The sequence below is a fragment of the Ictidomys tridecemlineatus genome, chromosome 1 (genome assembly GCF_052094955.1).
Source record: "Ictidomys tridecemlineatus isolate mIctTri1 chromosome 1, mIctTri1.hap1, whole genome shotgun sequence".
NCBI lineage: Eukaryota > Metazoa > Chordata > Mammalia > Rodentia > Sciuridae > Ictidomys > Ictidomys tridecemlineatus.
Window position 1 is genome coordinate 242,655,625 of NC_135477.1, and position 13,048 is coordinate 242,668,672.

The following is a 13,048-nucleotide window of genomic DNA, read 5'->3' on the forward strand; positions in this document are numbered from 1 at the left end:
TAGTCTATGCCTACATGAAAACATTTATTTATGAAATACATAGCAATTGTTAGCGTACAGGGACCTATAGAAAATCCAATAAGAAATCATGAGTATTGTACTCAAAATGAGAACATAATCTTTCTTAAATATACACATAAACCTACTGAATTTTTATATTCAAGATTCAGGAACTTCTTCATCAGGGCAACAGTAATATTCTACAAAACATATTTGTCCATCTTCATTTCTAATCATGTACTGTAATGAGAGGAATCCCCGGTTATCTGTCCGAATAGATACCTTACAAGATAAAACTAATGCCTTGGTAGAGGGTTTCAGTAAAGAAATCTTGTATCTGTAAAGAGTAAATAAAAAGTTATTATTTGGATACACTTAACACAGTGTTCATTAACTCTAAGTAATGAACAAATTTAAACAAGAACTACTACTAAGTAACAAATATAAAATAAAATTAAACATTAGTTAGGCATAATGGCACAGATATGTAATCCCAAAAGCTTAGGAGGCTGAGGCAGGAGGATGGTGAGTTCAAAGCCAGCCTCAGCAAAAACAAAAACAAAAACAAAACAAAACGAGGCATTAAGCCACTCAGTGAGACCCCGTCTCTAAATAAAACATAAAATAGAGCTGGAGATGTGGCTTAGTGGTCAAGTGCCCCCGACTTCAATCCCTGGTACCCACCTCCTCAATCAAATACTTATCCAGTTTGCTAATATTTTGTTATTTTTATTCACCCACATTTATTCTTCCAAACCTCCAAGTAAATTCAGCCCCCTCTCACTCGTTTTTAAAAATACTATGCAATTTTATTAACAGTTTCTAAGTCGGGTATTTTTTGTTGATAGAAATTTGGTATTTAAGCTGGGCACAGTGGCACAAGCTTATAAAACCAGCAATTTGAAAGGCTCAGGCAGGAGGATTGCAAGTTCAAGGTCAGCCTCAGTAACCAAATGAGCCCTTCAACAACTTAGCAAGACCCTATCTCAAACTAAAAAAATTAAAAGGGCTGGGAATATACCTCAGTGGTAAAGTGCCTCTGGTTCAACCCCCCCCCATACAAATAAATAAACAAGTATTTCATCTTTATCACTAATAACAACCTCTATATTAGGAACTGACCTGTTAACCTGGGTCTGATTACAATGAAATGCTTCCATCAAATCAGAATCTTTGGGATAATCAAGGTGGGAGCTTCCTGCATTTCCAAAAGTAGATAACCTATAGTGGAAAATGAGCATTTACTCACTGGTCCAACAATAAGCAACATTCAGATCCAAATAAAGAAATCATTTCCTCTAGCAGCTCATACTTATGATGAAAGAGACATATAAAACAAATATTTATATCATACTTTAAGAAGCATCATAATAAAGGTTCCCACAGGATGCTGTGGGAGTACAGGTAATTGCAACTAATAACTAATTTGAAGACAGTCACATCAGTCTATACATCCGACTCTGACACTGACTTTTCCTTATCCATAAACCTAGAAATACATAACAGAAATGAGAAATGGAGTATGATGGAAGACCTTGATCTAAATCAATTGCAATGTTTGGGTACCATTTCCCAATCTTTATTGTCACAATGTTTTTCTGCATCTTGGACTGCTCTTGAGAGTTTTATGGCTTTCCTTCCTTGGTAACATTAGCAGCTATATTTAGGCAATTTAAAATGTTTATATGTTGATTTAATTTGTAAGAACTTGTTTAGCATTTCCTATGGGTCAGCACATTGATAAGTACAACATGAGCACAGTGATCAGACCTTGGTGTAAGTTTTCCCCAAGCTCCATCTCCACTCCAAATCTTGTCGATATTGCTTTTCCCAGGATCCATCTTTTCTTTTTCTAACAAAACCTTTCTCTGAATGTCTTGTGCTTAGGCGTCATTCCAGCAATGACGATGATTTTCAAATCTAAATTGCAGTGTAGACTGATTTCCTGAGTGCTGTACTGCTGGTACAGCAGTGTCACAGGCACCTCAAATTCTAACATATCCAGAACAAAAATTTTAACTCCCACCTCCCGACTAACAACTGTTTCCCACGCTGGCAATGAAAGATGCCATGATTCATCTAGTTACCCAGGCAGACAGAGGCTATTTAGAAGGGGAGCCTCTGTCATACTGGTTAATTGGCTTTCAATGATTAACATTTTGGTTACCATTTAACACAGCTTAAGCCAAATTTTTATCTGCCTAATGCCACTAAAAGGACCTGTGATTCTTCGAAACTTGACACAAAAAGAGCATATACCTTTTATTCCATATGCATTTAGTTCTTTTACTCTTCAATATTCTGAAATGTTTTAAAAGAGAATAAATATTTTGGAGCAGCTTTATCATTTTAACATTGTATTCCTGCTGGAAATTACCTTGGCCACTGCTCTCTTGAGTGGTATATGCATGTGCTATTTACTCAAGCATTTTTGAATATTATTTTGGTACTCAGTGGTCTGCAGTTTTGTTCTTTCTCTGTTGTTTGACATATTTTCTCTTCACCTTAATTTTAAGCTGTTACTCCCATAATCTTAAGAGAGATATGTATACGTTAAGTACTCAACAGATACTGAGTAAATAAACTATATATCAGAAATATCTATTTTCTTTTGTATCTTGCACTAAAAAGAGAAAAAATACCATATAATACAAATACATTTTCCAAATATTTAGACCCAGTTTCCCTCATGTTATGGCCTAATCTACAACAGTAAATAGTAACAGAATGAAAAGGCCACTAGATTATGGATTAAGAGAGTCAGCTTTTCATCTATAAACCAACACAACCAAATATGAAATCTTAACTTCTTAGGTTTTAAGTTTCTAAAGGTCTAAAATTATGAGGGAAGAACAATAGTTCCCTAAAGTTCTGGAAGTTCTAGGAACTTGGGTAATAAAAATTCTGCAACCTCTGCAGTGTGTAAATGGAGAAAGGAAATACAGACCACATGAACCATAACTTCTCTCAAGTACCTGAAATATGGCTTATTAGGAGACATGGTGATCTGGAGGACCTCACTTGTCATATCCAATTCAGAAAATGCTTCACGGAGCCCTTCTGACTGCAGAATAATTTTATTAATAACATTGGTGCTACAGAAATCAAAATCAAGAGTCTCCTCAGGCTCCTGAGTATTGATTTTGCAGACGGTTACCACTCCTCCCTCTTCCAGAAATAACATCAAAGGGTGACCATAGCCTTGGTAACACATTCGAAGTGCAGTTAAAGTCCCTGCAACAGAAAGAAATCATACTTGGTTTGTCTTTATGGCTCTGTGTTCAGCTTCTCCTCCAAAGACAGACTAAATTCCTTAAGAATATTTTCTGATTTATTCTGCCAAATTTCTATCATATGCGTATCTCCTTAAAAGAAATTATAACCTTAAAAATTGCAAGATTGGGAAACAGAGCAAAATGTAAATTTCTGAAATCAATATTAGCTTGCCCAAAATACCTCAGAAATAGCTCACTGATCATATGCACAAACACACACACCCATTACAGGACAGAGAATCTATCCATGGACTAACTTGACAAGTAACACAATTGTTGCAGTATAGGCTATGCTATTTCTTGAAGGTTCAAATTTCAGCAACAGTGCATTACTTTAATGTCTACTTATAATGTCAGTGTATTCAACTCTTAAGAATTCTTCCAACTACTACTGGGAGATAGTCTTTACATTTCTTCAAATTTTAAGATGAAATTGGGAGAAAAGAGCGTGACTAATGATGGTATGAATTTTGGTATTCAAAACCATTAAAGGAGAAATATGATAAGACAGTTTAGCTTTTTCTCCTTACTGAATGAAAAGTCACTTAATATTGGAATAAGTCATAATGGATGATTGTGACCATTGAAAAATGTATTGCCAACTAATTTTCTAAAAAAACAATGATTATGTATATCTAAAGAACTTATATTTTTCTGATCATTCTGTATAATACTATATGTTTTTATAAGGACAAATGAAATGATTCACCTGGCATAGGACTTGATCCAAAAATAGATAAGCAGTCCAAAAGGACTGTTAAATTAATTCGAAAAGTAACAGACTCTTCCTGAACCACAAACTCTTGAAATATTTCAGCCTACAAAGAATAAACATGAAAATGGAGTTATATTAAAGAATGAAATATGAGGTAGATTCTAGTTTTCACTTTAAATGTTTTAAAAATGACAATATTGTGCTAATGCCGTGAGGATTTCTGATTACTAAGGAGAACATCTTAGTTTTCTCAATTATACCTATTAGACCACTACTCGATAGCTTAATATCAAAGGTGTAACAGTGATACAGATCCCATGGCAAAGCCTTGTAATGGGTCCTTCATTTCCATTCCTGGATCAAAATCTATCTCCTGTTCCTTTGTCTCCTTTTCCTGTTTATCAGCATGGGTAAGATCACTTAGAAAATAGATAATTTTATAACATATGCATTAGTTTTCAGTATCTTTTGGGGAACCATATCTTATTTATTTCTCCATCTCTGAGGCCATACTGTGCACTTAAGTGTTCAGAAACATGCTGAATTGAATCTGATCCATATAATTATTACTTTTTAAGGACAGATCGTGTTATCACCAATAAAAGTAAAAAACATCTTTTAATAATAGGGAGGTAATAATAATGTAATAGTAAAGAACAAAAAACATTTTCATCCCAAACCTACTTACCAGCTATAAGACTCTGGTAAACTGCTTTTATTGTGCCTCAGTTTCCATGTATTTAAAATGGGAATAATAACAAAGCCTACCTTATATAGGTGTATTGTGAGGATTAAAGGAGTTAAATACTTAGAAGAGAGTGTCCTAGAGTTTAGATTAATAAACCAGTCACTATTAACCATTATCTCTGAAAGACAAGATAGGAAAAGAATTTGTTACCAGAAGATTAAAAAAAAAATAATGACATTTTGTTCTCTACTTAAATTTTGTCTAGTGAGACTTTCTGAATTCATTAAACTGGGTGAAGAGCATGTCACAGGCTTCACAGGTGCCTTTTTTCCCATACCTGAATAAAAGCATTTGCTTGCACACACTTTGCATTTTCCACTGTAACCTTGATTCCATTTTTAGTAGCGAAACATGTGGCAAAGTCTTTGAAATGAATAGCTTTCAAGATAGTAGAGAGATTCCTGACATTGTCAAGGCTGGCCACTAAGCTGTTCTCATTCTCATCTTGGATCTGTTGGGTTAGGAGGGGCATGGTCCACTGCTCATTCGGCCCCGAGGGTAAGCTCTCGATGCTGGGGCCAACACTGCGCCCGAGGATCAGGAAACGCCTGAAAGAGTCAACAGTAAGCCGCATCAGCGCAGGCAAGGCCCCGCGATCCCTAGCCACGCTGGTGCGGGCTGGAAGGGCCCCCGGAGCTCAACTGGACGCATCAGGCTGAGCCCCGCCTCCGCCACTAAACCGTCCCTTACCTGGGTGGCGGGGCGGGGGGAATTACTAATCTCTCAGAGCTACGGGTTCCTCGTCTTCGGTATGAGGCCAGAGATATTTGAAGTTGTAACCATGAAATAAACAACGGATACAGTAACTGCATTTGGGGTCGGTTCCACAGTCAAACCCGGATATACCCACAGACCTTGGCCAGCCGCCGAGCGTCAGCTCCGAAGACTCTCCAAAAACCCGTCACCCCATTCACCAACCCACAGAACACCCGCCCCTCACTAGTGGAGAAAGCCCAAGGCATGGAAATCCTACCTTTGCGGTAGGTCAGGCGCCTGAGAGCTCTTCCCAGCCAGGAAACCACGAAGGAAGAAAAGGGAATCCCGCCACTCTTTTCAGATCCGCTTGACACCTCGGCCACCGTCACCACAGAGCTGAAGGAGGCCTAGAAAGCCGAGACCGGAAAGAGGCACCATAGAGTGGAATAGGACTGCAGAGCCCAGCGCATGGTAACATAGAGACCGGAAAAAGAAGCGAGCGGCCGGCCCGGAAGTACTTCAGAGAGCTACGGCGGTGAGGCAAGATGGTGGCAACCAAGAGGAAACGGCGTGGGGATTTGGCGGTTCAGGCGAAGAAGCCAAAAAGAAACGAAAAAGATGCCAAGTCTTTATCTAAGTCGCCCGTCAAGGCAGAAGAGGTGGAGGAAGAAGAGAAAGACCGTATCCCAGGTCCCGTTTGCAAGGTAGAAGAGCTGCTCCGGGGTTACACCTGCGAGGACGGCTCCATGCGCCTTCTTTGGGGCTAACTACAGATCTGCTGTTTCCTGAGTATCCCGAGTTTTACCCCGGAGCGGTCTCAACGGTCTGCTGGGCTGAACTGGGCATTGTTTATTTTTAATCCTGGCGCACGTGGCCGTCTTCCCGGAGGCGGCAGTTTGTAGATTTCTTACCCAACTCAACGGGGTGCTCAGTTTTAGCATTCTGTTTTCCAGTTACTCAGGCTTTTTCTAGCAAAATGCTTTTCCTTATTTATTTCTTGCTATAGGGAATATATTTTCCTGCGGTTGGTACTTTCACATCCACAATAGTCAGCCAGTGTTATTCAGGGATTCTGAAGCGTGTTATCTAAACTGGGATGTTTTTCTGGGGGATTGACTCGGACTTATTTGAACAGGTGTTTAATTCAGGAATGAAAATTAGGATAGATAGCATGAGTTTTGTCTGTGTTCAATAAACTTTTTATTTTGGTACCAGGGATTGAACCCAGGGGTGCTGAACCATTCATCAGTACGTCCCCAGCCATCACCGCCCCTTTTTGGTTTGGCGGAGTTACCTAGGCTGGGTTTCAACACAGCCTCCGGAGCCGCTGAGATTACAGACAGGCTCCACCCGCTGGCCTTTCACAAACTTTTGATGTGCCTTGTAGTGTTCGAGGTAGGCTTCCCCTGGCATTTGATATTGCAAAGATGACTAGAACGTGACCTTTTCCTGAAATTTTGGAATTTAAAAGGAAATGAAGAATTCATAGAAATGGATAGATTTTATTTAAAGGAAAATGAGCACAAGTTCTAGTTGGAGTTAACTTTCATTCAACTGAAAGCTCCTTGAGCCAGGTGGAATATTGTGGAGACAAGGATTGTCTTTATTAGTTTCAGTGTTTTCTGCACCTAGCAGAGTACTCAAGCCCTGACCCTGTGTGGTATGATGGCAAGATCCGGGGAAAAGAGTGATTGTAAGGAATGAAAGAGGAGTGTGAATTAATAGCCCTCCGTATTAGTAGACAGTGACGTCCTGTGCTGTTATTTGCCCATTTCAGAGGATGAAAAAACTTTTTGGGAAAAGTAAGCCAGAGAAAAATCTGGTAGATTTTCAGTAAATGTTAGTGCTCTCACTCTTCCTTTGAGGAGCTGGAAAGAAATATGACAGAATCTATGGCCTTGAGTTATGCATTGTGTGAAACACTGGAGCTAGAGCTTATTTTTATCCTAGGATAATAAGATAGAAATTATGAGACTTAATGTTGAATTGGATCTTAAAGGGTAACGTGTTTTGTTTTGTTTTGTTTATTTGTTTTGGGGGGTGGGGTACCAGGGATTGAACTCAGCGGCACTTGACCACTGAGCCACATCCCCAGCCCTAAGACAGGGTCTCACCATGAGTTGCTTAGCACCTTGTTTTTGCTGAGGCTGGCTTTGAACTCCTCCTGCCTCAGCCTCCCAAGCTGCTGAGATTACTGACTTGCACAACTGTGCCTATCTTAAAGTGTAGGATTTTGATGTTCAAAATGAAAGGAAACAGTCCAAGGGAAAGAAAAAAGAACTAGCCAAAGGTGTTGAAGTGGGAAATACTGAAAATCTAAAAGCAGAACCAGATTGAAGTGTAGGATTGATACAGGTTGTAAAAAGTGAAAGTTTATTTTAAAATACAACTTTAAAGCTATGTCATTTTCAACTTTGGAAAACTCTGGGAGATGAGATTGTGATTCCAACAGTGTTTTAAACTGGCTAGTCTGCCATATCTATTGGAGGAACTTGTTTCTGGGAAGGCTAGCCATTTAGGAGATTTGCCCTTCATACAAGATTAAAAGGATCTAAGTAAGGACACTGTAAATGAGAAAAGAATTAAGATCTGTTGCAAAGAGAAATTAACAGCATTCAGCAATGCTGATAATATAAGAAAATAAGTGCAAATGGAAGGTTCAGAGTCTGGGGGACTGAAATGATGATAACATCAAAAAAAGAAATGGCAAGGAAGTTTACTAGATTTAAGGGATAAGATAATATTATAGTATTGCGAGTTGAGTTTCAGGCTTTAGTCAAATACTTGGATTATTAGGGCAAAAGAGATTTCCTTTCTGTAGAGAATATAGGAATAAGTTCTCCAATGGAGAGAAAAACAATTTTTTACAAAAAAGGAGACTGAGAAAAACAAAAACTTTAGAATTTTGGGAGGAGGAATTGAAAAGAATGAAAATGAAGAACAGAAAAGGAAAGAAAGAAGGAGGGCATTTCTGGGTAGCAGATGTGCTCAGTAAATGTTATAAAGAGATTGAAAAAAAGAGTTGTGAATGTTTGGCTTACTATTTTTAATTTGTTTTTTGTTTTTAAAACAGGGTTTCACTTTGTTGCCCAGGCTGATCACTAACTGTTGGACTTTTATCTTCTGCCCTGGCCTCCTTAGTAGCTGAAGCTACAGGCATGTACCATCATACCCACCTCTGGAAGCTTTTAAAACTATCTTTAAAAAACAAGATGCTGGGGGCAGTGGCTCTGTGCCTGTAATCCCAGCAAGACTCCACAGGCTGAGGCAGGAAGATCACAGGTTAGAGATCAGCCTCAGAAACTTAGTGAGGTTCTAAGGATTTAGTGAAACCCTAACTCAAATTTAAATATAAAGCAAACAAACAAAAATAAATAAAATGGAGAAGAGCTGGAAATGTGGTTCAGTGATTAAGCAGCCTTAGGCACAATCTCTGGTACCAAAAAAAAAAATAGGTTCAGTACAAGATTTAAGATCTTTTAACATTTTGTTTTTCTTTAGGGCAAATGGAAGAATAAGGAACGGATTCTCATTTTTTCTTCTAGAGGAATAAATTTCAGAACAAGACATTTAATGCAGGACTTGAGAATGTTGATGCCTCATTCTAAAGCAGGTACCTTTATAGCAAGTATTTTAAGAAATTGTATTTATAAACTTGCATATTTATATATTTACAGTTATTTATGTATTTTCTCTTCATTTGTTCATCTGGTTAAACAGAGAATGAGAGTACCTCAAAAGTGTATCCTCAAGTACCACAATTTATTAAATGAATATTTCATAAGAATCTTTATAGAAATCAATAGATGTTCACTTTCTTACATAGGTACCCTAACATTGAAACATTTTTCAAAACAGTCTAGGAATGTCTTCATTACAATGCTTTGTGTCTGTGTTGGGAGATGCTTTTGGTTTTAATTCTAGCTAATAGCTTGGTCCTTTATACCAGTGCTACTTGAACTGGGGTAGGCTTTAATGTCTTCATATCTCTGAAACTAATAAGAGAAATTTTAATTTGTATAATTTTTCTATGATAACCAAAATCATTTTTTAAAAGTTTTCTTTGACAACTGTGATTTGATATTAAAAGATATTGTCATTGGTTAATATTTTTGCTCTCTTAAGTGAATGTTTTCTTGAATGGCTCCTTGGATATAATCTTCAGTTTGGGAATTTTCCCATTTTTGAAAAGGGTTCATAGACTATAACCATCTGGACCCCTGGCTTCTCCATTTGTAGATTCAACTAACTGCAGAATGAAAATATTCAGGGAAAAAACTACTGAATATACTCAGACTTTTTTAATGTCACTATTTCCTAAACAATATAGGATAACAATTATTAATATAGCTTTTACATTGCATTAGGTATTATAGGTAATCTGGAGATAATTTCAGGTATACAAGAGGATGTGCCTAGGTTTTATGCAGTCGGCTACATGGTTTTATATAAGGAACTTGAGCATCTATAGATTTTGGTATGTGCACTGGGTCCTATAATCAATCGTCCTTGGATATAGACCAGTCCTACTTGGATACTGTACCTAGAGCCTGAGAAACTGCTTAAAACACTGTTAATGATTCTTGAGGTCTAGTTTTTAATTACTTGTTTTCTTCATATTTAAAAGGAATCAATCAAAGGTTGTTTATTCTCGGGTCTGATTATTTTGAAAATTAATTGTAAAAATCTCTTTGCAAAACAGTACAAAAACACCAGAAATTGTTTCCTAGGTAATATGTGATTTTATTGAAATAGATTTGAAATCTTTCATTTACTTAGTTTTTTTCTTTTTATAGATACTAAAATGGATCGTAAAGATAAGTTATTTGTGATTAATGAGGTAAGTTTAGAAACTATAGCAAAATATTTTAGAAAGTTTAACAATGCCTTATTAAAATATAAGTCAATTATTTGATGACTTTAAACTTGTTTTATGAGAATATTCAAATTTTTACACTTCAATAACCTGTTATGTTTTTATAGTACTTCCTATATCTCACATTTTAATGCTTCAGTATATATTATTTCTAAATTCTTTGTTTATTGTGTCTCAACAAGCATAATGAAATTTCCTGAAGACAAAGATACCTCATTTGCTTTCTTTCATAATGTCTATATTGTACAAAATTCATAGTAGATATTCATAAAAATTATCAACCAATCTGTATAAAATAAAAGTCACTGAATATTTATAGGAAATCCACATTATAAAAATAATTGTGCCAAAAAAGTGATATATATGAGATTTGTTCTTAAATAGTATAAACTAGAAGTAGGTTAAAATATTATTGAAGATATTAAACCTGTATTTGAAAGAATAGTTTTCAAAATAATTGTTTTAAGATAGTTCTTTCACTAGAAAGCTTCTTTTATTTACTCATTTAGCACAAATTTTTAAATCTCTGCTCTAATATTATTCTGTGTATTATGGAATCATTGTTTACCAAAATACTACCCCTGCTGTTGTGGAGCTTACATTCTAACAAGGTGGGCCATAAACAAAATTTATAATTTCAAAGAGGAAAGAGAAAATTTGTAATTTTCAAGGAGATAGAAGTAAAGCCACATATGGGTTTTTGACAACTTACCTAAACTGGAAAGGCCTTTCTGAAGGAATGCTGTTCAACTTAATATTTGAGTAGAGACTTAAGTAGAAATATGTGTGGAAGAACATGCTATGTAGGAAAAAAAATTAAAAAAAACAAGTCCAGAGGCCTAGAAGTGGCACAGACTTAATGTTATTTATTCTGAGACCAGTAATTTTATGATACAAAAGCATTGGGCCTAATATTTTTTTTAAAGTTGCTAGGTTTAAAGTCTCAAGTAATTTATGAATATCATATTGGATAGCTTGAGTTTATGTATATCAACATAATACAAGAGTTTGCTCTTGTGTTTTGTGTATTTCCTTAAGGGTTACTTTGTAAACCTTCAAGATGTTGAAGTCCAGTTCAACTTGGAGTAGGTTTTACGTGGTTTTGCTTTTCACCAATCCTATAATGATTTTATAGAACAAGATCATCAAGAAATGTGATAAGTGTAAATGAGGAGGAAAAACTTGAATTTTATGAATTTAAAATAAAAAACCTAAGAAGTTGAGGGTAAAATAACCACTATAAAAGCATTGATTCTATAAGGATGGTATATTCATAAGATTGATGTGTTTAATTGTGTGCCTTATCTTTAGGGCATTTATTTTCAGTCTTTGTATTTGGAAATAGGACTGTGGTTGGAAGAAGTACCAATAATCAAAAAGTGAGACCAGTTGCTTTAAAATGCTAGGCCAAACAGAGTAGGATAGATACGTCTACCAAAGAGTTGCTCAGAAAACTCTTTGAGATATCCTACCCAAGAGGAACTTTAAATATTTCTGGAAAGAATAAATTCACCTAGGTATAGACCTTGGGGCCTATTAATTTGCTTAAATGTTTTTGGAGAAATTTGTTTGACTTGCACTAATTACATTCTCACTTGTATCATATACATTTTTCTGTACTTTGCTTCATTTAGGTCTGTGAAATGAAAAACTGCAATAAATGCATCTATTTTGAAGCTAAGAAAAAACAGGATCTCTATATGTGGTAAGAGGATTATTATTAAGATTTGCATTGAACTTAAATGGGCTTCTCTTTGTACCTCGTATGCAATAGAATCCTTTCAGTTTTTTACGTAAAAGAGGGAAGAATGAAGCAAACTCATTTGATTTCACATAATTTGAAGCCTTTAAAGAAAATTTAATATTTCAGTAAGCATATTATGGTATCTTTTCATGAATAGGTGGTAAGCATATACTATATTCTAAATTCTAAAAGTTTTCCTCATATATTCCAGGCTTTCAAATTCACCTCATGGGCCATCTGCCAAATTCCTTGTTCAAAACAGTAAGTTAACTCAGTTTTATTTTTTAAAGAAAAAATGAATAATCATTTGGAATAATGAGTCAAAATTACAACTATTTTTATTTTTGTTTTAATTTTTCTAGTTCATACCCTGGCTGAATTAAAGCTGACAGGAAATTGTTTGAAAGGTTCTCGGCCCCTTTTGTCTTTTGACCCTGTAAGTTTCTCATACAGTGTCTGATTTTCTTATTTTGCATAGCTGTTTTTTAGTAGATATAGTTGTGTATATAATTAGGTTTAGTTAATATAAAGAAAAATTTTAAGTTTTGCATTCTACTAGTGTCAAATAATATGTTCTTTTCATTTTTGTAGGCTTTTGATGAATTGTCACACTATTCATTGTTAAAAGAACTCTTAATTCAGGTAAATATCTTTCCTAGAAAGCATTTTTAGTAAGAAATGACTCTCTTCCTTTGGACTTTTTTGTATGATTGTCTGATACTAGGGATTGAATCCAGGGCAGCTCTACTACCAAGATGCCTAGTCTTTTTATAAGTTGCCCAGGTTGGTGATGAACTTTTGATTCTCAGCCTTCTGAGTTTAGACTTTTTATTAACTTACTTATCAAAAACATTTATAAAGGGCTGGGGATGTGGCTCAAGCGGTAGTGTGCTCGCTTGACATGTGCGGCGCTGGGTTCGATCCTCAGCACCACATACAAATAAAGATGTCATGTTCGCTGAAAACTAAAGAATAAATATTAAAAAATTCTCTC

The 13,048-nt window shown here is 35.9% G+C and overlaps 2 protein-coding genes across 5 annotated transcripts in view; one reads left to right on the forward strand and one right to left on the reverse strand.

Moving 5' to 3' along the window:
- Rad1 (RAD1 checkpoint DNA exonuclease) overlaps positions 1 to 13,048 on the reverse strand; it is an 18,492-nt gene continuing 5,444 nt past the window's right edge. For 2 of the 3 annotated variants that reach the window (XM_040273576.2, XM_078017281.1), the window contains exons 2-7: positions 5,712 to 5,841; positions 5,016 to 5,286; positions 3,985 to 4,093; positions 2,976 to 3,234; positions 1,123 to 1,221; positions 1 to 337 (exon numbers count right to left, since the gene is read on the reverse strand). In XM_040273576.2, the coding sequence (XP_040129510.1) occupies positions 160 to 337; positions 1,123 to 1,221; positions 2,976 to 3,234; positions 3,985 to 4,093; positions 5,016 to 5,210 (840 nt within the window). In that variant the 5' untranslated portion in view covers positions 5,211 to 5,286; positions 5,712 to 5,841 and the 3' untranslated portion in view covers positions 1 to 159. Of the gene's footprint in view, positions 338 to 1,122; positions 1,222 to 2,975; positions 3,235 to 3,984; positions 4,094 to 5,015; positions 5,287 to 5,428; positions 5,668 to 5,711; positions 5,842 to 13,048 lie in introns of those variants that run through there. The other variant, XM_040273575.2, reaches the window with a different exon arrangement.
- The window catches only part of Brix1 (biogenesis of ribosomes BRX1), a 9,554-nt gene continuing 2,329 nt past the window's right edge, over positions 5,824 to 13,048 (forward strand). Inside the window, exons 1-7 of one of the 2 annotated variants that reach the window (XM_005325645.5) lie at positions 5,824 to 6,138; positions 8,936 to 9,047; positions 10,231 to 10,274; positions 11,945 to 12,015; positions 12,266 to 12,315; positions 12,417 to 12,490; positions 12,646 to 12,696. In XM_005325645.5, coding sequence (XP_005325702.1) covers positions 5,980 to 6,138; positions 8,936 to 9,047; positions 10,231 to 10,274; positions 11,945 to 12,015; positions 12,266 to 12,315; positions 12,417 to 12,490; positions 12,646 to 12,696 — 561 coding nt within the window. In that variant the 5' untranslated portion in view covers positions 5,824 to 5,979. Of the gene's footprint in view, positions 6,139 to 6,319; positions 6,830 to 8,935; positions 9,048 to 10,230; positions 10,275 to 11,944; positions 12,016 to 12,265; positions 12,316 to 12,416; positions 12,491 to 12,645; positions 12,697 to 13,048 lie in introns of those variants that run through there. The other variant, XM_021726582.3, reaches the window with a different exon arrangement.